General features: G+C 49.9%; 1 protein-coding gene and 1 long non-coding RNA gene across 6 annotated transcripts in view; one reads left to right on the plus strand and one right to left on the minus strand.

Moving 5' to 3' along the window:
- Nucleotides 1-2,702: 2,702 nt before the first annotated feature.
- tshz1 (teashirt zinc finger homeobox 1) overlaps nucleotides 2,703-26,155 on the minus strand; it is a 37,345-nt gene continuing 13,892 nt past the window's right edge. For all 5 annotated transcript variants that reach the window (XM_077009847.1, XM_077009842.1, XM_077009844.1 and 2 more), the window contains one exon: nucleotides 2,703-7,263. In XM_077009847.1, coding sequence (XP_076865962.1) covers nucleotides 3,902-7,263 — 3,362 coding nt within the window. In that variant the 3' untranslated portion in view covers nucleotides 2,703-3,901. The remainder of the gene's footprint in view (nucleotides 7,264-26,155) is intronic.
- On the plus strand, nucleotides 18,539-20,267 carry LOC143517391 (uncharacterized). The gene is made up of 3 exons (XR_013131937.1): nucleotides 18,539-18,767; nucleotides 19,081-19,188; nucleotides 19,741-20,267. It is a non-coding gene; the product is annotated as an uncharacterized LOC143517391 (long non-coding RNA).

The raw sequence follows: 26,155 nt of genomic DNA on the forward strand, positions 1-26,155 counted from the left end.
TCACGTAGGGGGACGTAAGCCTTCAGTGGCATGAGTATTCATTACCGTGAATATTCAGTCACGTGAATATTCATTACCGTGAATATTCAGTCACGTGAATATTCAGTGACGTGTGGACCACATGCGATGACTTTTTGCTTCCTTCTCCATTCATTGTTTTCCACTTAACATGAAGCTCTGCCTCACCCGAGCAGTGTCATTTGAAAACAGCTTTTCTTTCACCGTCGAGCTCAGTTTCACTGCCTTGCCTCTTGATTATTACAAATTGTAAACAGAGAGAATTCATCATCCTCCCACTGTCACTGAATGCCTTTGTCTACCATCATGTTTCTGCCCAGTCTCCCTCTGTGAGGTCGAGCAGTAGGAATAAAACACAGCCAATTTACGCTGTTTACTTTAAAGTGGAATAAAGGGAGGGAAAAAACACACAAAGAGCTGTCTGGTGGAGTCACGCCCACTGACTACATATGCGAAGGCCACATCTGACACTGAGCAAGACTCGCTGTTCAATATTCATGATATTTTTCTTTCTGAAATTAATATTACTGAATACGTGTCTACTCGCTGAGGGGAAAATCACTGCTAGAGAATGCAGACAAAGAACTGGGCTGTTCGATACCTTTGTTATGTTATTTTTAATTACTTTATTAACATCTAATTTACCTGGGGCAATAAATAAATAAATTAAATAACTTTTTATAAAGTTCCTCTAAGCAACTAGGTTGCAACAAAGGGCCTCCGAATTTCATAAATATCTGTTTCGTCTCCAAATATAACCCCTTCCAAAACAGCATTTTGTATGTCCTTGCTGCTTAGCAATACAATAGTGTGTTGTGTGATGCTCTACTAAGGAACGAGACGGAAAAGAAAGTTTCAGCACAGGCTTAATCAACACTTGGCATTACGTATTCCAGAAGAGAGCAGCACAGCAAACCTGGTAGGCCTCTCTTAGATCTCGGTGGTGCACTGTTTACTCTCTCTGTTGTGTTTAACCGATTTGCCCTAAGCTCCGGTGCTCGAATCGAACTCCAGTGCTTGGGTACAGAACACAAGCTGTGAAACGCCGCGACGTCCCATTGTTTCTCGGCGCGACGCCTCCGGCAAATGTGAAAGAAAACGGCGGGGAGGCAGGAAGCCACTCGGCGACATTCCTCTGGAGAGAAACCTGGTGCCCCCCCTACCCCCCCTTGCCGTTGAGAGTCATGTCCCTGTGTGGCTAGGAAAACGGCTTCATTTTATAACGCTCCAGAATCGGCCTCAAAAAGGCAGCATTTTAATAACAATAGCCCTTTCGTCAGGGTACTGTGAACGCAAAGAAAAAGTTACTTTATGCATCATTAAGTCAGTTTTATTCCAGCCTGTTCTCAAGGTTTGCTCTACTTGAATTAAATGGATGGCATCAACTCCTTAATCTCCTTTTCACTTCAGCAGATTGGAAAATCACTGCCTCCTCCAAAATATTTGTCTCCATTTACTAAACAATTCTCTGACTTGGCTGCAAAAACTTGTATATTCAATTTTATACATGTGGCTTTCGATATCTGACAATTTGAAGTTATTTCTTGCTGCAAGTGCCATTTGAATGACAAATTGCAATAATTGAAGAAAATCAGAACTTCAAGGCTTAGGCTCAGTATATAAACTATGGGACTACTGGGAAATCAAAACATGCCAATTTGACTGAGATTGTGTTCTCAAATAGGACAACTAACAAGAGATTTTGCTGCAGCAACTCCCCAAAGCTGTTCCCAACAGATCATTGTGCAAACGCCACATATTTCAGTCCTTGGCCCCATTAGGTTTTCATTGCTGCAAAGCCCCCGGTGTCCATACACATAATCACCCAATAATTGAGCAGAAAAGAATAAATTGTTGGATTCCCAAAAGAAATTGGGCATTTCCCTAAAAGTCAGAAAAACCCTGTGAATCCCGGTGGAAAATATGGCGAACACTATGCAAATCTGCTTATGCTGGCCCTATCTGAGGATGTCTCTGTCTGCTCTGCAGGTACACGCATTGTAGCATTTGTTGAGATTACAGTAATTTACATAGAATGTGAGCAGGGACTATGCTAAGATCCTTAACAACTGTAGAAAGGCAGGATCTGTGTTCCTGCCATCAGTCCTGGGAAGACAGATATACAGGTTTAACTGAGAAGCACTAAATCCACAAGTCTTCCTCTCTCTCTCTCTCTCTCTCTCTCTCTCTCTCTTTTTGGTGCGAACGCTGTTTACCGGCAGTTCTTGTCCCTGGAAACGTTCCCTCATTTACATTCCACACAAAAGTATAAAGCGGCATTGACAACCTGATGGAGGTGAAAACCACCGAACATTGTGACTAAAAATATTTAGCATACCTCTGAAATTATTTAACAGCCATCTGACGCTGGTTCACTCCATGGTTGTTGCATGGCAGTTATGAGTTGTAATAGTCCAAATTCAAACGGAGCCAAGCCAAATGTGAAATGGTGTTAGGACTGTACATAAAACGCACGAGGATTCAAGGCCCCAATTAAAAATGACCAAACAAGTAACTGCGGTCCTTCCAGTATTGACTCGCTGTTGACTAGCTGCCACACAGACGCTAAAGGATTTCTCAGCGTGGTCGCTCCACACTACAGTTTTACACCTTTTGTAGGTTCACTGGTAAAACGCTGCTGGCTGCGGGTCTTCACGGCCAGAGAACGGACAACTAGGCAAGGACTGCGTCAGCATTTATTATACAATTGAGGGACAAAAACAATAATTTTTTTTATAATGACAGAAATGATGGGACATTTCACAATGGCATGATTAAAAACATTGAAATGCAGCGGGTTTCCTGTAGCACACTGCTGGAACACTGCTCACGCACCGTGCATCTGAGGATGCACTCCACCAAATCAATTCATATAAACCACACTGGAGGACCGAGAGGATGAATGTTGGCGCTACTGTTCACATACTGTCTGCATATATATCTATTTACATATTATTTCATTTTTGTTTACTATATATAAAATGACAATATAAAAGAATGCACACCATACAAACAATGCTGTGGCAATTGGCAAGATATGATGATGGAAAAATTTACATGTACATCATTGCAGATCATTTAAATATATATGTACTGTATATAAGGATTTAATTAAGTCTTTACAGGTTGAAATTGAAGCAAACCTATAGAAAGAGAAAAGTTGGTACCAAAGCATACGTTTCCAAATTGCTACTGTAAAAAAATGATACTTAACAACAAAACCAACTGCCAACACATACATAAAAAGTCATTTGAAACACAAGGTGTATCATCTGAAGCAGCCAGTCAATCATCAATATCCTTTGAGGTTTAAAAGATGCAGTGCTGCCTTTAATATATCATTTTCACAGATCCATTTATGGGATGCAGAGTGTTATTGGTATAATGCCAAATCTGGAAATTTGAGCTCAAAATAAAATATGTCTGTTTTACACCATATGCATGTTGGTAATGTATTCTGCATATCTGAGTGCTCAAATTGTCAGTTGATTTTAAGCATATGGTATGAAAAGATTCATAATATTCACGAATTACATCTTCAGTCTTGTTTCGACCATGCCCATGGATACCATGCTGGTCTCATTCTCAATTCCACAGAGTACAAACAGTGGAAAATCTGCTTTAAATCTGGGGTCACCGAGGGGGAGAAACATGCAGATAATCAACACATATAAATACAAAACCAAGTAAGATATAGAAATCAAGAGTGTGAAAAACAACCCAAAAAAAAAAAAAAGAAACAGATTATGGTCCAGTCAGGCAGTTGCACATGAAAAGTTTGACTGATTTTGACTGAAGGCTCAGTTCAGGTGCAGTGCAGTACAGTGATGTAGTGCAATGATTCTCACGTCAGTCACTTCACTGTCACTGGGCTGCCCCCCCTTTATGCTTTATCTAACTTTTCAAGCTCGGAGACGAAGATCAAGTGATCCTCTGGAGACTTGCCATGTGTTTTGCTGAGATGCAGCTTGACTGCATGCTTGCTGACAAAAGTCCTATTGCACAGTTTGCACTGATAGATGGAGTTCGAGTCTTCCTCGGTCAATCCAAGAGAGCTGAAAGTCTTGTCTGTTATCATCTTTGTGACGGCTTGCTGCTCTCTCATGAGGTCCAGAGATAACTTTGAGAGGTCCTTCAAACTGAACCCTAAATGGGATTCTAAGTGACTGATGTACGTGGAGGGAGTTCTGAACTGGGAGGCGCAGTCACTGCACAAGAACAGCGGCTGGCCCGAGTCAATGTTCTTCAGGAACTTGGTTCCACCTGTCCGTCTAAGCTGATACTTCACATTGGCCAGCCAGTGAGAGATGGTGGTCATGGAGAGACCGGTGAACTTGCAGATATGCACACGTTCCTGAGGACCCAGGTCCGTTATGACAAACTTCCCCTCAGGGGTCTCACGAAGGCTGGATGCGAACTGAGCCTGCAGGATCAGCAGATGCTGGGGGTTCCAGTTAGACTGCCTTCCTTTCCTCTTCTGGACATGGGAGAAATCCTCCAGGGCGTCCTCAAAAGCGCTGCCATCTGCGTCAGACTTCTCCGAGACAGAAGATGGCGTGGACGACTTTGGCGTCAGGCGGCCCGTGAGGTTTTTTACCATATCTGAAATGTCCATCAGCGCATTCTCCCGCAGAGGCGAGGACGCAGACTCGGATAAGGTGGAGAGGATGGGTCGATTACTGTTAGCGATGCTACTGTTACTTATAACGGTGGAGGAGCAGGTGGTTTGGCGTCCATTGTTGTTCTTGGATTTCGTTAAGTCCATCGGTTGGTCGTCGTCGTAATACCTATTGATGGACTCAACTTGCTTGACCTGAGTTGGATTGTAAATGGGTTTGTCCACCATGTTGTTGCTGATTTTATAGAGCATTGCTAATGGGTCTAGCAATGGGCTGACGGTTTTGGAAGCCTTGCCCAGGTGCGTGTTCATTATGGACTGCAGTGCACTGAGATGGTTGACTAAAGGCTGTTCTGGTGAGTGGTCAGTGATAATTCCCAAACTACTGCAGCCATTGCTAACCTGCGTTTTGAGGCCATCCATCCCATTCTTGTCAGGAGCATCAGTGAGGCTCTCCCTTTGTTCTTCATCCCTACCAACCGTCTCGGACTCCTCTTTGGTGCCATTCTTCGTGGGTTTGCTTAGATCAGTTGGCTGAGGCAGGTCTTTTTTCTCCTTGGGTACAGGTGAAGGTGATTTTGTGGAAACATATTTTGGGATGCGATCGATAGCCTTTTCCTCCTTCTCCTTCTTTGAAACTATTTTGCCTGTGACTTTTTCCACCAGCTCTTCCATGGCCAGAACGTTGTTCTTATGGCTTGGGGGCGGGGATGGGCTGCCTGGGGAATGGATGAGGGCACTGGTTTCACTTGACAGAGACTTCAGGCTGCTGGCACTGAATGTAGGTTGGATTTTGACACTCTGAACAGCAGAGAGAGGTTTCACTGACCCTTGGAGCTGGTAGGCAGCATGAATGCTGGGATACCCTCCCCATGTCGGGGTACCAGTCTGAGCCTTGCTGATTGCACTAGATACAGTATTTTCTAGAGACTTAAGAATATCAAGTCCCCCTTTAGGGGTTTCTTCCAGATCCTCCTCTCTGAGATACTTGTACTGAGGTTTCTCTGGCTTCTCGGTCTTTTCAGATGGATCCTCTTTTTCCTCTTTAATTTTCTTTTCTGGTTCGCTCACCTCTATTTTTTCCTCCAGTGTATCTTTTCTGTCGTCAGTGGTGGAGCAGTGTAATGGGGAATCTGCTTGCGACTTAATGGTCGGAACAGGCAGGCGCGATGTGGTTGGTGGGAGGGGAATAGACTGAATTTTTTCCTCCACCACTGGATCAAATACCAACTGTTTCCCCTTTTTTGAAGCAGAATTGGTGACTTTGAGAAAATGTCCCGTCACCATCATATGAGCTGTTAGCTGCTGTAGGGTGTCATGAGAACTTCCACACTCCATACACTTGAGAATCTGCGCCTTTCGGGCCTCGAATTGCCAGGTGTAGCTCGCACCATTCTGATAGCCATAGCGATTGTTAGCAGTAACATAGGGGTTTGAAACCTTTTGGTCTTTGGTGGGTGTGGACTCTGCTAGTGGAACACCAGTTGTGCTAGAGATGGACTCAGGTGAACATGGGGACACCAGGTCGTGAAACACTCGCTTTTTGGTAGAGGGCACCAGCTTTGAGGCGAGAGCTGGCATTGGTTCTTTGAGAGGCACTTTCTGGTAGTGTTTTGTTTTAATCATGTGGACACTCAGGTCCTGCAGAGATTCAAACGAGTGCCCGCAGTACATGCACTTCAAGACTTTCTGAGCGTCCTCTTTGCCCTCCATCTCCATCAAGGAACGTTTCCTCGGCTTCGACCATTTCTTGCCCATGTCGTCCTCCTGGTCTTTGTTGTCGTCACGGTAATGGCCCGTTTCGTTCATGTGTACGGTGAGGCCCACGAGCGTGTCGTACGCTGCACTGCAGTCCTTGCATCGAAATTTGCTGGCACCAGTAAATACAGGCCCGTAAAGCTTATTGTTCTGACGGTACAGCTGGACCGTGCTGAAGAGACTGGGCTCTGGCAGGAGGTGGTACGGTGTGTGTTGTAAAGTTTTAGCGAGTGCAGCTTGGTGCCAGTCATAAGCAACACCTCCGCTGCTGGTACCACTTATGGTTCCGTTGTTAGTACTGGTTAAGGTGGTGGCGTTTGCACAGGTTGTACTTGTGGTGGTGCTGGTTGTAGCTCTAGCGCTAGCTGAACTAACGCTGCCGCCTTCACTGCCCTTCGTGTTGCTCAAATGACTATTCACAATGCTATTGCTCCCCTTGTGGTTACTTGCGGTACTGTTGCTGCTGGCGTTAACATGTTTGCTCTTCATAATGTCCCTTGTAATGCTGGACCAGGAGGCATCCGAGATCAGGTTTGCATAGACGGCTTTCATCTTTGCCAGGCTGTCCTGCAAGGAAAGCCCAGGGTCTGTCTCCATGTCTTCAGCCTCCTCCTTGTCCTGGCCCTCTTTGGAGGAGGTGCTTTTGAAGTCGGCCAGGTGATCGCTGGTGTCGCTGAGGGGTGAGCCGTACCCGGCGTCTGGGTTGGTGCCATTGCTCAGAGGGGAGTTCTGATAGCTCAGCTGCTCACGCGCATCGTCCTCCTCGTTGCACAGGTACTCGGTGTCCTGGCCATCTAAGGAGAGACCGTCATCCTGCAGGTGTTCCTCATCGATCTTGGCTGCCTTCAGCTCGTCCTCAGGCACGTAGGCTGTAAAAACACGAGAGCAGAAAAAAATGATGATGAGACAAAAGGTCCAAAAAAAAAGAGAAGAAAAGAAAAGGTGCTTAAAATGGATTTAGATGTTCAGTCATTCTGTGAAAATTCTTGTAAGCTACTATCTGATTCTGCATGATGTTGTGTGTATTAATGTGGACATGCATGCACACACACGCGCACACACACACACACACACACACACACACACACACACACACACACATGCACCTACGTAATGATCCTAAAGAGATTTCTTGTCAATAGCACTGGCAGAGGACACAGGTTTGCAATTATAAAGTGGCAAACATCCATATCTTGACTATGATAGATAGTACCCTTCACTGCTGAGACGAACAAAGCTATCGAATATTACAGCTCAGCAAGGGTAAAGGGGGAGCATGGACGAGCACGAAAAATATGTCCCCTTGAGGACGAAAACCAGGGACAACAGCAAAAAAGAACATTAAGGGGAAAATGAGACGAGAGAAGCGTTTGGGAAGAAAAACCTTCACAGTGTGCCTAGCTGAAAATAAAGAGCAGCATTTCTTTGTACTGGGCACTGATCATGTGAATAAGAAAAATTCTCCAACAATATAGACCCCATTACTGCAGCGCTACCAGCCAGATTACCTAGTGGTCAAACCACTCATTCACTGACCACTTCTTTTACAGACACATTTAAACGAGGCCACCTGAATCTCTCACTTAAAAATCCTCGCAAATTAAACGGTACGTGGCAATAGCCGCCCCATTTACCAGACGTGTCACACTACCTACGGAAAAGCACCGACTTCTCACTCTCACTCCTTCCGTCTCTCTCTCTCTCTCTCTCTCATGCTCTCTCCCTCGTAGTTAGAGGGCACAGACTGTGAGTGACTTTGATCTAGTTTTCCCCTGCCATGGTGCCACTCAACTTGGGCTCTTCTGGGTAGCAGACTGCATCTGAGTTATCGCCAAAGACGCGACGGCGTGCGCGGTTCGCCCTGCTGCAGCTGGCAGCAGCAGAAGTTCTTGCGGTGTGTCGCGCCGAGGCACGAGTGGAAATGACATGTCATGTTGTCACGGTCCATGTTGTACTAAATCTCAGGGAGTCCACTATGCGTGCTGCCCCGGTTGTACGCCTGTGTGCGTTAATGCAAGCGTGAGAGAGAGAACAGAAACTGATGTAACACTCCGCCTGCTGGGTTAGCGCCTCTACTCCGCTGTTTAATAAGAACATTAAAGTCTCAAAGTGTTTGTGTTGCAAGATGACATATGAAGCGTTTTAAAGTTTAACTGGTGTAATCGAAAAAACCTCTAAATAGCTGAGATTGGAGGGGAATGTAGAAGTGCATGTGTGTGTGGATACAATGAGTGTCATGTAGTTAGCTAAAAGTTTGTGAGTTGGTGATTATGCTATGCTGTGCTATACAGTAAACCATCACAGGACTCAGGAAGTGCACAGCAAATATCTGTATCCATTTTGATTATACAGTAACTACCCAAAATACAACACAACTACCTGAGGCTGAATGAAATGATGGCTATACTCATTAAAGAACAAGACAATCACATCTTAACTAGTCACAACAGCTAGAATGGTTTGAGCGCAACCAAATTTGGCAACAGGAAGCAAGTCCATGATTGGGGGGGGGGAGGACTACAAAGGTAAAATACTTAGTAGTGTTTTATGATACATTGTGTAAATACATGAAGGAATCCATTATAATTTATACAACATAAGTGTCAAGTTATTCATTTCCAGATAGTTCAGCATAAATGTTGGCAAGGAAAGCTGCACTACCGTGTACATCTGAATTAGAGATACTGCCAAAACAAAACCAGTGTTCTCAAATCTAAGGTTTCATGTTCGAGACACAAAAAGCCGTTTCTGTGTACTGTATCCAGCCCGAGCAATGACAGAAAACAGAATAATAGCAGACTGTTGCAGCAGCCACGAGAGAGAGAGAGAAAGAGAGAGAGAGAGAGGTACACTACTTCTTTAATTTGATTAATAAAAAGTGAATAAAGGCCCATGAGTTCATAATGAGGAATGTTGGGATTAAATTCCTGTTTCATCAGCTACCTTCAACAGGCGGCATGAGATAAACAAAATGTGCACCCTGTCACCGAAGGACATCAAAGGGCCTGTGTGTGTGTGTGTGTGTGTGTGTGTGTGTGTGTGCGCGCGCGCGCATGTGGGGGTGTATTAGTAACATGTCCATCTCTGAAAAAGTCTCCTTAGAGGGAGTGGGTTTGTGTGTGTCGGAAAGTGCGGGGGGGGGGGGGATTGGTTTCTTATCAGCCATTTTGAAAACAACACTGAATCTCCAACTGCAGCCAGTACTAGTCTGAAGGCAATGGGAAGAGACAGAGCAGAAAAAGAAGGAAGACGGGAACTGTGGAGGAGATGAAGAGAGAGAGAGAGCGAGCGAGCGTGAGACAGAGGGAAGGAGTGAGTCGAGGAGAGCGAGACAGTGTGGAGAGTTGAGACTTGCTCCTCTGTCTCAGGGAGTCAGCTATCTGTCCTGGATGCCAGGATCCGTCTCAGGCACCTGCAGCATATGTGGCGTGAGTCTGCCCCGCAGCGCTACTGAGCGTACAGTAATCAGGACACCATACCTGATGTTTGTTAGGTATCATTTACGACTGCACGGAGGACGCAGAGGGAGGAGCAGCTGCCACTGGTGCAGGGGTTTGTGGGAATGTGGGGAAAGAACGCTGCAAATACTGTTATTTATTCCTACCGACGTGCGTCATAGGCATGTAATAATCGAGTTATAGCAACTGATACTTCATCTGAATACTCTTAAGAGGAATAATACCACGGCCGCCAAATCGGAGCTGACGCACGCTCTAAACTTTCACCGATTTCAATCCATCAGGCCTGGTGAGAAATGGTTCAGGCACCGTATCCCAATGGGGTCCAATGAACCAAATGTTACAAACTGTCAAATAACTTGCTTATCTGGCGCTGGCGTGAAAGGAGCCGGGCTGGAGGAACCGGGAGCCTGGCTAATTCCCCCAAGCCAACGTGGCGCTTACGACAGCTTATCACATTAAAACAACAAGAAAAAGAGAACTTTCTCCTTCACTATAATTACACAGAGTGAGTGAGTGAGAGTGCTTGGGCGCGCGAGAGCGAGAGAGAGTGCGTGAGAGAAAGAGAAAGAGAGAGAGAGAGAGAGAGAGAGAGAGAGAGAGAGAGAGAGAGAGAGAGAGGCTTTTGCAGGAAGATGGGCAGAACCTGACACTAAAGCGAAATCGTCCCTTCAGCCTTTAACGCCGTGTGGCGCCTGACGGGCACACGTGGCAACATGTCACTGTCCACACATCAAGCCTTCAAGCCTCGGCAGTCCCCCACCCCCACCCCACCCACCCCCTCCACTCCACCACCACCACCATCCCCCACCCCATCTGCGGCGAGGAGCCGCCAGACGACGGCGATGCTGCTCGCACTTAATAACCCAATCAGGAATTTGACTGCTGACATCTTTCATTGAGCCTCTGCTTTTAGGCATCACAGTGAACAAAAGGAAAAGGATTAAGAGGAGGGGGGGGGGGGGAGAAGGGGGGGGGCAGCGGGTTGTGTTTGTCAGTCAAAAAATAAGCCCACATTGTACTGTCAAGGGGGGGACGGGGACGGAGAAGTTTTCAAGAATACATACAATTAAAAGAATCAATAGTGAGTAAGAAAGAAAGACGTGTTGATGGGGGAGAGGAAAGTTTGATTCCCAGATATCGTACAGTTCTGGGAGGCAAAGTGGTGTGGGGAGGTTTTAATGAACTACTAACTATGTTAATATGAAAAAGGATACTGTGTGTGTGTGTGTGTGAGTGTGTGTGTGTGTGTGTGTGTGTGTGTGTGTGTGTGTGTTACATGTGTGTTTGGTGTTGTACACATTTTAAAAGTAGAAAGAGCAAGGCAGTGTTTATTTATGTGCATACCAGTATATAAAGCTAATCCAATTGCACAGAGGCCTTCAGTGTGAGTGAGTGCGCGCACGCACGTGTGTGTGTGTGTGTGTGTGTGTGTGTGTGTGTGGTGCAAAAGGAGAGCGAGGCCATCTGTGTCCAGAGTGGAGCTGTCACTGTGGCTGCCGAGACCTCACTGAGTTTGGACAGGTGACACAGCAACGGGACATGAGCAGGACATGAGCAGGTCACACACACACACACACACACACACACACACACACACGCAGTGCTCACTGTCACAACCAACAAAGATCAGCTGCAGAATATGCCTTGGACAGTCCAGATTTTCACACAAATATCAACCCCTCACACACACACACACACACACACACACACACACACACACACACACACACACACACACACACACACGTACACGCACAGCTTTTCAGAAAGATACTAAACAGTTGGCCATAATTCGCCCTTGGGCAGACACACTGTTTCCTTACACACAACTGAAGCAAGTTCAGAAATTCAATGGGTCATTAAAAAAATGTGACAATTCAGACTCAAGTACATTAGAGAAAACAGCATGTACCAAAGAGCCGCTGCACATGCGTGTCCCCCCCGACTCCTGTGGCTGGAGGGATGGAGCGTATGTACCTGCAGGCCCATCAACCACGCGGGCCCCCGCGCATGGCCACCTCTGCTGGGCCGCGCTGCCTTCCACGCTCCTCCAGCCAATATTTCCCGGAAATATCGCGGTGTGGCGGGATGGCCGGTGCTAAACCTCCTCCCGCCGTGGCCATATGGACACGCCCGGGTCGCCATGAGCGTGCGGCCAAACACACACGCCCTGCGCCGGCAGGACCCTGCCACGCACACGGCGGGCGAGTCTCGGGGCGGAGGAGACGCCAAAGGTGGACCCTGGAAGGTTGAGGATCTGAGAGTCTCCACCGGCACCCGCTGTCTTCTGCCCCCACTTTATTTATTTTATTCCGGAGGAGAGGGGGCAATCACCGCAGTCATTTGCAGTACTAATGTCCAATTCTGCCTCCTCTCCGTCGGCTGATTTAGCCGGTCAGAGTGGTTTTGGAGTGGCCGGGAGAGAGCCGCGCTGTTTAGCCGACATTTTAATGGGAAAACTGGCAAGTCTTATTTGGCCGGCCGATGCGGTTTGTCACCGAGTCTCCATTACATGCCACTCAGCTCTGATGCCGTTGGACAGGCTTGATCAAACCATGTCATTTGACCTAGGCAGCCTGCTGAAGTGGCGGGTGGAGGGAGGGAGAGAGGAGGGAGGAGTGAAGGTGGGGTGGGGAGGGGGGGGGGCAGCAGGACACCGAAGGCTGTAAATAAAATGACATTATTATTTCCTCTGTCCTATCATGTAGAAAAGCCAATTATGGTAATGCACAGCATGTCAGTGGGTATGCAGCAATCTCTCTCTCTCTCTCTCCCTCCCTCCTTCACTCCCTCCTCCACTGCCCGGACGGCCTGATGCTGTCTGCTCCGGTCTGCTCGTGGCCTGCGGTGATCCGTTGCAGCCTCCTCCCAAACCTGACCCGGGCCGGCCTATCTCCCCAGCAACTGTTTGAACAAAAGCGACCGGTACCTGCCCCGCCACCAGCGCCATGTTGTTGAAGTAGCGTCGGCCGCCACGCAGGCCTGGCATGCCGGCAGCAGCGTGAGACTCCGTCGCTCTCTCGCGGCCCTACACCACTTTCCCTTTGTAAGCGTTTTTTCCCCCCGTACTCATGGCGGTGTGTGAATGGTGATTAATGATTCCAGCCTCCATTCTGAGCCCGCTCGCTGATGAATGACGCTCACGGAGGAGTAACGAGCTCACTATGGGGACGGACAGGTTTCCAGGGAGGAGGAAGGGGGAGGGATGGGGGGGAGGAGGAGCTTGGAGTGACGCTTGGATCCGCCCCCAGCCCCACACCCCCACCTCACTTTGGCCCGATGTGAACCTCGCTGAGGAAGAAAGCGCTCACATTTTTCATCGCCTCACACACAATCCTTCGCTCCGAGCAGCCGGCTTTGTCATCTGCCCGCAGGCTTCGTTTGGCGTCTTTTCTCCCCAAGACACATCGAACTTTATTACAGACTAAACAAAAGGAGGCTTTGAAGTGTGGGCTGGCGTTTCGCTCGGGGGGCCCAGCCCCACCCCCTGCCCCGCCCCCCTGCCTCAGCCCCACCCTGGTGACGTGGAGCCGCGACTTTGTGCAGGGGGCTTCCAAACCAATCCCTGGCCTCCTCTTTATGGGCCGTCCGAGCCGACTGGGCCACCATATGGCAGGGACGGCCCCGGGCGCCGTGGACCCGGTGTCACCCGTGTTTGCCCCTACACATTCCAATTGTTGGTTTGCACAGGGCACAATGACAGGCATACCACCGAGGACAATATTTCCCCAACACCAATCTGTCCAATATCCAGTAATCTGTCCAATATGGCCTGACAAACATGGGCCTGCATTTCCTCACACTCATGCGCATAATCTAATGTATTCTTTGTTGACTTTTACGTTTAAATATTCAGCATCCTTTAAATAAACAGCGACTTTTTAAGCTCACCTTCCAAACATGACGGCTACTGTATGCGCACGTGCACTCGCCAACGTCAGGCACGCAATTCTGCAGTGTGCGGCCTACTTTGTCATTTAATTTTCAAAAACCCTAAGGTCGTATAACACACTTTCCTTGTCATTTGCAAGTACATTAACTCGGTGGCCATGCGACAGCCAAATTATGCTAATGGGTTGCTAAAATGGGTCATATAGACGGTGCATTTTACATTAGCTTCAAACAATAGAGGAGGAAGACCAAAGGGAACCTGACAGGACCAGGGGACCGAGATGAGCTCCGTCTGCTCCGCACCGTCATCCAGCTTCAACCGCACCGACGTCTCACTACCACGCGAGCCACAACAAAGCGCCTCGCCGGCCTCGTCCCTCAAGACTACTAAATGCTGAAATCAAAACGCTTGCTGAATAATGAAAGAAGCCAATTAACGGATTATTAACGTCCGTTTACGTCGGCGGAGTACCGCGTCCCGTCCACATACGGGCAGGGTGAAGGCCTCCGTGGGTTTGAAGGAGTGTGGAGTCAGGCGACCCGTGGCGGGCGGAGCGGGAAGAAATGATCGAGGCGCTGTGATGTGTGCGCATGCCTGTGGCCGGTTACGACCGCCTCATAACAGGGGCCACTCTAGAAATGTGGCCTATACTCTCAAACACTATACGAATAAATATAGAATAAAGAAAGAGCATATGTGAAGATGATGTACAAAACTCTGTGCACAGCCATTAGCAAACAACCGCTAAAGTAGCAAAGGACCTGGGACATCACAAACTTGATGTCCCGAGTGTGGTTACACCTAATCCAAAGGTCGATTACACACTGTAACACGTTTTCCTAAAGAACCAATTCAGTGTGTAAAAATTAACAAATGTTCCACCACCTACCAGACCACAAATCTAACCCCTCACCCAAAAGATCTGTATACGTTACTAGCCATAACGCAGTCTACGCAGGTACACTCAAGCCCTCTTGGGGGAACCGGTGTGCTCGGTACACCTGAATCTACACACGGTGCTCAATACGGGAACAACATTCCCGTCGCTGCCTGCCCGTCCCGCTGTTGCTCTGCTGACGGCGGGGTGTGGAGTGTAAACAGCGAGAGGCTAACTAGCGCGTGCAGCTTAGCTGATTAAACACCAGTCATGATTGCTGAGTAATTGAGGGCACCTCAGTCTTCACCTGAATACCTCCACAAATAATTACCTCTACATAATTAGTCTTGCTGAGAGAGTGTTTATATGACGGAGCCTAAATGCAAGCATATTACCCCTATTTCAAAAGAGGGGTCAGTGGAAATTCTTAATAATGGCTAAAATGAATTTGATACTGGGCTGAACTAATTAATTAAGTAGATTGGATAAATGTTTTAAGCACTCTGAGTGTTAATTGGTGCAGACATCTTGGAAAACAAACCTGGCTCAGGGTTAGTGGTGGAATGACGATGAACATGTAACAAAATATGGAGGGTGCAACTGAAGTGTCAAAGTGGCTCAAAACGCAGCATATCCCTTACAGTCATACAACCTTTCAATAAGTAATCCTATAAGCACTTAATGTACTGCGTCAAATAGCAAAAAAAAAAAAGAAAATCAACAAAAAACATTTCTTTTTCCAAGTGCTCCCGTAATGCAGCATTCAATCCGTTTTCGTTCCCTTTGTACCCTCCTTCCCCTGATCCCTCGCTCCCTCCCTCCATCCATACTACCCCACCCCCCCCCCCCCCCCCCCCCCGCTGTGACATCAGGAGCAGCCTATAAATCACATCTCCCCACTGTCGGAGGGGGGACACCATGAGACAATGGCCATTACAGGACAGGCTCTCTGGGTCCCTGCTCCAGCCTACACCTCTCCGCGGAGCGGCGGGGTCGCCCACGTTTGCTCCAACAGGCCGTGACGCAGCCAGTCCGGGCCCGGATGCCCGGGGACAGCGGGGAAGTCTCATGCGTCACGCCTTCACCGTCAGACTGATAATGCTGTGTGTGGGACAAACGCAGAGACACAACAGTGTCAGGGTAGACAGAGGTCCCCTATGTGTGGTTCTCCTGCTCAGAAGGAGTGATGGGGGAGAGAGAGGGAGTGAGAGAGAGAGAGAGAGAGAGAGAGAGAGAGAGAATGAAGGAGGGGGAAAATGGAGAGGAAGTTCTTTGTTTGTTTAAATCCCCCTCAATCAGAGCATCACCTGTGCAGAGTGTGTAACAGAAAACTCAGCAAACCCAATACACACGCATGCACTTACACAAATACACACACTCTGTCTTTCCCTCTATCACACTCACACACCCACACCCACACACACACACACACACACACACACACACACACACACACACACACACACACACAAAAGCAGCTGCTTCCATTGCCTAGCAACTACCAGGTTGATAGATGATCCTAAAGATGGATAATTGCCATAAATCAGGCTGTTCTGAAGGAGAGTGGAGATGGAAAACAATTAGAGGCCCTGCAGTACACCTTGGTGACCCGGCAGCAACCCCGCACCATTCTCCTCCAACACAATCGCAGCCTTTTATCCTCCCGTTCCCATGGCCGCGGCCTGCCACCCAGCTGACCAGCTGACCCCGGCACTGACGTTCAGCCGTACTACTTACACCACGCAAAAGAACCGCTGGAGGAGTGGCAACAAACACACCGCGAACATGCCGACCCAAGCCGGCGTCATCACACGGCAGGGCGCAGCGATACAGCCAAAATAATGCATTGTGATTTTTTTTTTAATCATATCGTATCGTGTATATATATCGTGATGATGATATTTATTTTGAAACACAAACACATGGACAACCTCTTCATGTCTGGATATAATCGGGATTAAGATGCAACATGATTTCTGTGACAGTTTCTGTGATCGACAGGACAGGATTGTTCTTTATATCTGCAAGGTGATTCTGTGCAGACTAATTATGATAACAGTATATTACACACATGTCTAATGTTGTACTGACTAGTGTTTTGTTTCACTTATCGGATGCACCACGGCATCAGGTGTTGAGATTTTGATGCAAGTACAGGAAAATTCAAATTTGGGAGAATGAGGGAGAGAGAGACAGAGAGAAAGACAGACAGACAGAGAGAAAGAGAGGGAGGGAGGGAGAGACCTCTAATGTGTACCAAAGCAGCATTCAGTTTCTGTGAGTGAGGCAGCAGCTAAGCCACTGCATATGGTGCCAAGCTCTCCCCCTTTCTCTCTGTATCCCTTCTCTTCTTCTCTCTCTCTCTCCCTCTGTCCCCCCCTCTCCCTCCCTCTCTCCCTTCTCTCTCTCCCTCCCTCCCTCTCCTTCTCTCTCTCTCTCTCTCCCCCTCTCTGAGGCAGAAAAGATGGCCGCAGCCAAGTACAAACATGGTTTGATAGCAGATCATAGATTAAGCTCTAAACCATAACAAAAGTGATTGCGATGAGAGCACTTTGTTGAAAAGTTGCTTGAAAGAAGACACGTCTGATGAATTGCAGCAATCAACATGCGGCTGCAGAAAATAATTCACGAAAAAAGTACAGGAGGAATCCATGGAAGGGAGACAAAGAAAACAACAAAAAAAAAGGAGAGCTGAAAAGGGACGGACAGAGAAAAAGAGAAGAAGAAAGAAAGATGTGTGGCCAAAAGGGAGGGGAGCGGAGCAGATGAAGAGAGAGATGAAGAGACCAAGTGAATAAAGGACAGAGAGGAGAGACATGCAAAGAGGTGCAAATGGAAGGAGGAGAAAAACCACGGCAGGAGGAGAGAAAGAGCGAGAGAATGGGAGAGCCGGAAGAGAAAAGGAGCTTGTGTTCAGGCCATGACCTCACCAGTTCAGTCTAGCTGAGTCTGGTTGCACAATAACCCATCAATCAACTCCCCCAGTACCGTCATCCCTCCCTTCTAACACACACTAACACACACACACACTCTCACACACACACACACACACACCACATTCCCAGAATCCTGACCCTTCTTTGACCGGGAAACCCCCGCACATGCTGGAGACAAATATGGGCAGCAGCCATTCATTTGTGACACACGCACACACACACACACACACACACACACACACACACACACACACACACACACACACACACACACACACACACACACACACACACACACACACAGCATGTGTCGACTAGAGGAATATTACTACAGAATGTTAAAATCACATCACACACAATCAATTTCACACTCTCCTTCAAACTCTAGAAGTGGATTCACATTATCACAGTCTTCACCACATGCTGACCACAGATCTCAGACCTGTACTAATGACACAGATCTCAGACCTGTACTAATGACACAGATCTCAGACCTGTACTAAAGACTCAGACTTCAGACCTGTACTAAAGACTCAGACCTCAGACCTGTACTAAACGCTCTTTTATCTGCACGGCCTCCCTGGCGTGTGCTGGCATAGCTGAGATGCTGGTGTGGCCGGGCGAGGTCAGCTCACCGGGAAACGTTAGCTGCCTGCTGCACTCCACAGTGTTACTAACCGGTGTCACTTTACACTCTGACGAGAGTCTATAGAAGGGTCGGCCTCGTAAATCCCACCCCTCCCAACACACACACACACACACACACACACACACACACACACACACACACACACACAGAGGAGAGAGACAGGACAGTGACGGAGGTGACACAGCACTCACGCTGCATCACCGTCATCACTACCGCACGCCGTCGTACCAGGTGGTCACGGTGTGAAACGGCAGAGACGAGAACAATCCAGGAAACATACTGTGGAAAAGCTGCGTTGGGTCAGATCTGTGGTGGGGACGGTCCCACGCCCGTTTAATGATTCACGTCCTACAAGCGGGTGATAGTGAGAGGTGATCTCCTCTCCTACTGAATGCTAAGTGACTCAGATTGGACTCATAATGATGAATTCCACGAGCGAGAGAAGCGGAGAGATCTACTCCTCTGACCCCGGAGAGGAAGAGGAGGCGGTCACCCAGCGAGCAGGAGGCGCTCTTTTCTCCAGAAGGATCTGTGAAAGTGGGCGGAAAGAGGAGCAGGGTGTGTGGAGGGTCCGGGAGGGGCACTAAATCATCCGGGAGGTGGTTGTGGTGGTGGGGGGTGAGGGGGTGTGGGACTCTGCTCACAATCAATAACACACACACACACACACACACACACACACACACACACCACACACACACACACACAGACGAGAAAGGGACTAAGAGAAAGAGAGCAGATTTCTCAGAGTAAGACAGCTCTTTGGGAGGCAGGAACATCTCTTACCAAACCATCGATAATAAAGAGGGTCTGTGTGTGTGTGTGTGTGTGTGTGTGTGTGTGTGTGTGTGTGTAAAACCCCATCTCTCAGCAAAAACATAATATGGCCAGACAGAGAAAGAAGCAACAAAAATCCACCATGGCTTCCTGAACCAGGGAAAATTACCATTCTCCTTCAGCCATCACTCACACACACAGGGTGAGACACACACACGCACGCACACACAATTAAACTTTTTGCTGCCTTCAGTTTGCCCTCTAACAATGCCCGCCCGCATGCTCTCGCCGTGTCCTGTCCTGTGCACCTGAATAATATTTCTCATGATAAATGACGCCATAACACTGATATCCACAATCAATCTGGCCTTTAAAGACACATCCATCTTGTGTAACGCTGATGGGGGGAGGGGAGGTGACTCAGTCAAACAGAGAGACGGGGCTGTTGTACTGACCCGGGACCGGCAGGAGGGGGGGGGGGGGGGGGCAGGGAGGGTGAGTGGAGAAGCAAGGGGGGGCTCGCTGACTGATGCCTGTCACCTCACATCTGGCTGCAAAAATAAATTAAACTTATGAAGACAAATGAAAATGCCTGCCCCGTCACACACCGACAGAGAGAGAGAGAGAGAGAGAGAGAGGAGGGAGGAAGAGGCTTGGGTGAGAGGATGAGGGTGAACCTAGTCAGAGTGTTCCAGAAAGAAACGATTCAGAGTGTGTGTAACGTATACCTACCGGTTCTGGTTCCTTCTCTCAGGGCAGACGTGGCGGGTGACTGCTGCCCGAGAGACGCGGGAACGCCGAGACACACTACACCTGTGAATTCAGCTGACGGGACCGCAAAGACCTCACAGAACGTTCCGGAAACGTGGGGTACGCTAGGCTTGAGAAGCTGAGGGGACATTAGCCGAGGGTCCCCGTCTTAATGGTCAAAAGCCAAAACAAAACACACAAACACACACACTCGGCATGTCTTCAAAGACTTCCGGATTATTCCCTAGCGACTACAGCGTCGGACCGTGAACTGTGCACGACCCCTTCCACCACCACTGCCCTGACCTGAAGCGCGAGGCCTGGGACGACGAGGACACTCGGAGGGCCGTCCCGCCATCGGGAGCCCAGCACTGTCTTCCTGCTTTGGTGGCATATGGTAGACAGCTTTGCATCTCTTCATCTATAGAGGACTATCTAATTAGCATGTTGATTAAACTTGATCAGTCCCATTAACTGGTAATTGTGCCTAAACAATGCTAGCAGCGCGTGTAAAATCACTGTAAAGCATAGCAAAACATAAATAATTGCAAATAACTGCTGGTAAACCATCAAATGAAATGTATTTGGCAAGAGGTAAAAAGTTTTTTTTGTTTGTGCATGTGTGCGTGTTGGGTGGGGGGGGGGGGTCACAGAGAAAGTCAGAGAGGGAGAGAGTGAGAGAGAGAGGGAGTGAGAGAGAGAGTGAGTGAGTGAGAGAGATAGGGGAGAAGGAGAAAGAAAGAGAGGAGAGGGGGCAAGAGGGGCAGAGAGAGGGAGGGGAGGAGAGAGAGAGGGAGGGGAGAGAGAGAGAGAGGGAGGGGAGAGAGAGAGAGAGGGAGGGGAGAGACAGGGAGGAAAGAGAGAGGAGGTGGAGAGAGAGGGAGGGGAGAGAGAGAGAGAGGGAGGGGAGAGAGAGGGAGGAAAGAGAGAGGGAGGGGAGAGACAGGGAGGAAAGAGAGAGGGAGGGGAGAGAGAGAGAGAGGGAGGGGGAGAGAGAGGGAGGGGAGAGACAGGGAGGAAAGAGAGAGGGAGGGGAGAGAGAGGGAGGGGAGAGACAGGGAGGAAAGAGAGAGGGAGGGGGAGAGAGAGAGAGAGGGAGGGGAGAGACAGGGAGGAAAGAGAGAGGGAGGGGGGGGAGAGAGAGAGAGAGGGAGGGGAGAGACAGGGAGGAAAGAGAGAGGGAGGGGAGAGAGAGAGAGAGGGAGGGGAGAGAGAGGGAGGGGAGAGAGAGAGAGAGGGAGGGGGAGAGAGAGGGAGGAAAGAGAGAGGGGACAAGAGGGAGCACTGGGTGTCGGGATGACAGAAATATTGCAGGCCCATTTTTTGGCAACAGGCAAGCAGTGGGAAGGTGGGAGGGGGACTGTGTGTGTGTGTGTGTGTGTGTGTGTGTGTGTGTGTGTGTGTGTGTGTGTGTGTGTGTGTGTGTGTGAGAGAGATTAGGAGAGCAGGAGTGAGCAAGAGAGAGGAGAGAGATTGAATGAGAGCAAGAGAGAAGAAGTGAAAGCGTGTGTGTGTGTGTCTCAGTGTGTTTGAGTGTGTGTGTGTGTGTGTGTGTCTCAGTGTGTTTGAGTGTGTGTGTGTGTGTGTGTGTGTGTGTGTGTGTGTGTGTGTGTGTGTGTGCGGCGCGTAGGCAGGGGAAACTCTCCCAGGCTTTGTCATATGAGTTTTCCCAAGCCTTGGCCCCTTTGATAAATGACACATGTCATTCTGTCAGCTTGCGACAGTGCAGGCTGGGGGGTTGGAGGCCCTCTGATGTATGGCCCCTCTGCAAAAGGAAATCACCGTCTTCAGACTTGGACGCAGACCATGCCCTTTATATAAGCCCCCCACCACCCCCACCAGCCCTCCTCCTCCTCCCAAGGAGAGCACTGTAACTGCCCCCCCCCCCACACTTTAACGACAGGGCCCCTCGTGAGGCCCCGACGCGCCCATGAATGTGGAGATTGATTTAAGGTTGCGAGTCGCTGACTGCGTCTGCAGGTCGGGCAGAGAGAGACGTTAGCCTGGGTAAAAACCTTTAACTCCCCGGCCCTGGGGTTTCTCCATTTGATCGAATATGCGTGTGTACATGACTTCATGCCCATATACACACATGCACACACACACACACACACACACACACACACACACACACACACACACACACCTCCACAGCAAACATACATGTATTATCACACTACCTATTTTCACTTTGTGTTTTCAAATATTATTATTGGTTATAGTGGTAGTTATAGTATAGATCACAACTTTAAAAAGGTAACCGCGGTCCTGTTTTGATCTACATGGCTCTGGTCGATATTGCAAATTGTTATATGCACACACAAAGACTCACAATGTCAAAGGTAGCAATGTTAGGAACTAGACCTATCAAACCCACCGCCTTAACAGCTGTGACCCAAATTTGGTGTGAGGAAGGATACAGGAGAGATGAAGAGAGAGGGAAGGCTAGGGAGGGAGGGAGAGAGGGGAGAGAGGGGAGAAATGAAACCCCGCTTCACAACTACGTCGCGTTTAGCTCGCAGGACGCAATAAAAGAGCCACTAGGACACCTATGGGCCAAAAACCCGCTTTAAATACGTGCGTCGTGTTACACTCCACCAACACTCTTGCAAAAGAAAAAAGAAGGAGGAGAAGAGAAAACACACAAGCTGACATAGTTCAGTGACAGCACCAGAGAGACTCCCCTTTCAACTCTCACACCACGAGAACAGCACAAGGCCCATAAATCTGCCATTCTGCTCCCAAACCACCTCACACACAGAGGGACGGTGAGAACCAATGACAGGAAGGTGGAGGAGAAAGGGGGTGGGTCAGTCGTTTAGGGGAAAACCCACACACCACACACACACACACTCACACATACACACTCTCTCAGATACACACACACACACACTCACACATACACTCTCTCTCAGATACACACACACACACACACTCTCTCTCACACATACACACTCTCTCAGATACACACACACACACACTCACACATACACACTCTCTCAGATACACACACACACACTCTCACACTTACACTCTCTCTCAGATACACACACACACACACTCTCCTCTCACACATACACACTCTCTCAGATACACACACACACACACAAACATGCGCATGTGCGCACACACACACACACACACACACACACAAGAGGACATCGCAGTACTACGGGGACCACCTGGGGGTCGTGACCTGTGGATAACCCCTGCTCTGAACTGCGTGGGTCCAGGAGAACGAGGTGAACAGGAGAACAGCGAGAATAACTGAGAGGAGAGTATCATTAACCAATGAGTGATGAGCGTCAGACAGCACCAACCCACCCTGCCCCCATCCTGCCTGGGGCAGCCTGGATCAAACGACCCCAACGCTCCGTCTCTAAACTCCGCTTCAGGTCCACTGCCACAGTGCTGTGCCGCCGCTCAACTGGGAAAGACACAAAAGTCCACGGCAGCCACATGCCCCACGCCAAACAATTTAACAAAATAAAAGCGTTACATATTTAACATATTTAATGCCAGCACACACTAGGTGAAGGCTTACACGCTTTTATTTTCTCTCTCTCAAACAATCACGAGGCAGATAGACGTGACACGGGTCTGCAAAAGGAAAAAAAAATGTTGCCATTATTGCAATATATTGCAACAAGAAACACATTTCAGATCATTGAATGTCACTGTCCACAATACTGACCAACTGCTTGTTACATAAAAATGTGCAGAGCCAAAAAAATTTCTCCAAATTTATAGAGCTTGTAAATAGCAGTGTCACACTGTCATATTAAAGCTGCACAGTAACAAGGAGCTGATTGGATGTTAGCCATTTTGCCACTGATATTATTTATTAATTATTTTTTAACAGTTGTTTGATTTATCCTCCTGTTCCTTTTCACATTGAATAAAAAAATTTCTTTTCCAGTTTTTGGAAAAAAGTGAGACTACTGCCGATGCAATGTGTGCACTCCTGCTTGTTAGAAAACCTCACGATGTGCATCATATCGTGGATCACAGCTTGAAGTATCACGATATTAACTTTTTGCCATATCGCCCACCCCTAACATTGAGACACTGAGCCTTGCATGGGGTCTATGGTGGAAGTGGGGGAGCTCAGTGAGGACATGGAGTGTTAAAGCCTGCGACACACCGTCACTGCTGATGACCAGGCTTGGTCGCCCCAACACACACACACACACACACACACACACACACACACACACACACACACACCACTGTTGAACACAAAGGCAGGACGCAGTCCCGGCTGAACGTAATTGTTGATTCCGAAGAGAACAAGTAAATCCTGTTGCCTCGTTTGCATCTGAAGTTTCTGTTTAGGTCACCGTTAGCGACTGCTTTTGCTACCTCACAGCATCTCTCCTCCAAACATCCGGCCATAACTCAGCGTGGGGGGTTGTGGGTGGTGGGGGGGGGGGGGGGGGGGGGGGGGGGGGGCACCAGCACTGCGCAACACTGCTGAGTGAATGAGGCCAGCGATCAGTGCTGTTTCCCTCGCGTCAAACTTACATAAAGCTCTGCAGTTATTCTGCTAAGCCCAGTTAATATGTAATCCGCATCTGCGGCCAAGCGTTCATCTGATGTGTGTGGGCGCGCGTGTGTGTGTGTGTGTGCGCGTGTGTGTGTCTGTGTGTAAACATGAAATGCATGTATGAGTATTGAAGTACATGTAGACCCATGACGTTTCGATACAGGTATCGGCACTTTAACGCCCCCTTCCATCCAGATGGACCTGCGTGAGTGCAGGGGAGGGGGGAGAGGAGGGGGGAGGGGAGTGGGGAGAGGAGAGGAAGTGGGGAGAGGAGTGGGGAGAGGAGGGGTGTGGGGAGAGGAGTGGGGAGAGGAGTGGGGAGAGGAGTGGGGAGAGGAGGGGGTGTGGGGAGAGGAGTGGGGAGAGGAGTGGGGAGAGGAGTGGGGAGAGGAGTGGGGAGAGGAGGGGTGTGGGGAGAGGAGTGGGGAGAGGAGTGGGGAGAGGAGTGGGGAGAGGAGTGGGGAGAGGAGGGGTGTGGGGAGAGGAGTGGGGAGAGGAGTGGGGAGAGGAGTGGGGAGAGGAGTGGGGAGAGGAGGGGTGTGGGGAGAGGAGTGGGGAGAGGAGTGGGGAGAGGAGTGGGGAGAGGAGGGGTGTGGGGAGAGGAGTGGGGAGAGGAGGGAGTGGGGAAGAGGAGGGTGTGGAGGAGGAGTGGGGGAGAGGAGTGGGGAGAGGGAGTGGGGGAGAGGAGGGGTGTGGGGAGAGGAGTGGGGAGAGGAGGGGAGTGGGGAGAGGAGTGGGGAGAGGAGTGGGGAGAGGAGTGGGGAGAGGAGTGGGGAGAGGAGTGGGGAGGGGAGTGGGGAGAGGAGGGGGGAGAGGAGGGGGGAGAGGAGGGGAGTGGGGAGAGGAGGGGAGTGGGGAGAGGAGGGGGGAGAGGAGGGGAGTGGGGAGGGGAGGGGAGTGGAGTGGGGAGTGGAGTGGAGTGGGGAGGGGTGTGGGGAGAGGAGGGGTGTGGGGAGGGGAGAGGAGTGGGGAGAGGAGGGGAGGGGAGTGGGGAGGGGAGTGGGGAGAGGAGTGGGGAGAGGAGGGGGTGTGGGGAGAGGAGGGGGGAGAGGAGGGGTGTGGGGAGAGGAGGGGGGAGAGGAGGGGGGAGAGGAGTGGGGAGAGGAGGGGGGAGAGGAGAGGAGGGGTGTGGGGAGAGGAGGGGTGTGGGGAGGGGAGGGGGGAGAGGAGGGGAGTGGGGAGAGGAGGGGGGAGAGGGAGGGGTGTGGGGAGGGGAGGGGTGTGGGGAGTGGAGTGGGGAGGGGAGTGGAGTGGGGAGGGGAGGGGGGAGGGGAGGGGTGTGGGGGAGAGGAGAGGAGGGGTGTGGGGAGGGGAGTGGAGTGGGGAGTGGGGAGAGGAGGGGTGTGGGGAGAGGAGGGGTGTGGGGAGAGGAGGGGTGTGGGGAGGGGAGAGGAGTGGGGAGAGGAGGGGAGGGGAGTGGGGAGGGGAGGGGAGTGGGGAGAGGAGGGGTGTGGGGAGGGGAGAGGAGGGGTGTGGGAGGGGAGTGGAGTGGGGAGTGGGGAGAGGAGGGGTGTGGGGAGAGGAGGGGTGTGGGGGAGAGGAGGGGTTGTGGGGAGGGGAGGGGAGTGGGGAGGGGAGTGGGGAGAGGAGTGGGGAGAGGAGTGGGGAGAGGAGTGGGGAGAGGAGGGGGTGTGGGAGAGGAGGGGTGTGGGGAGAGGAGGGGAGTGGGGAGAGGAGGGGTGTGTGGAGGGGAGTGGGGAGAGGAGGGGTGTGGGGAGAGGAGTGGGGAGGGACCCCCACCTCTCACACGTCAGCAGGAGCCGCGCTAGAGCGCGCGCGACCCCGTGAGACCGCCCCAGCTCTCCGAACAAGCCGCAGTCCGGACGCTACATGCGGCATTTGACATTCGAGTGCGATTGTGTCCGATCTCTAT

Source organism: Brachyhypopomus gauderio, chromosome 6 (assembly GCF_052324685.1).
Source record: "Brachyhypopomus gauderio isolate BG-103 chromosome 6, BGAUD_0.2, whole genome shotgun sequence".
NCBI classification, from domain to species: Eukaryota; Metazoa; Chordata; class Actinopteri; order Gymnotiformes; family Hypopomidae; genus Brachyhypopomus; species Brachyhypopomus gauderio.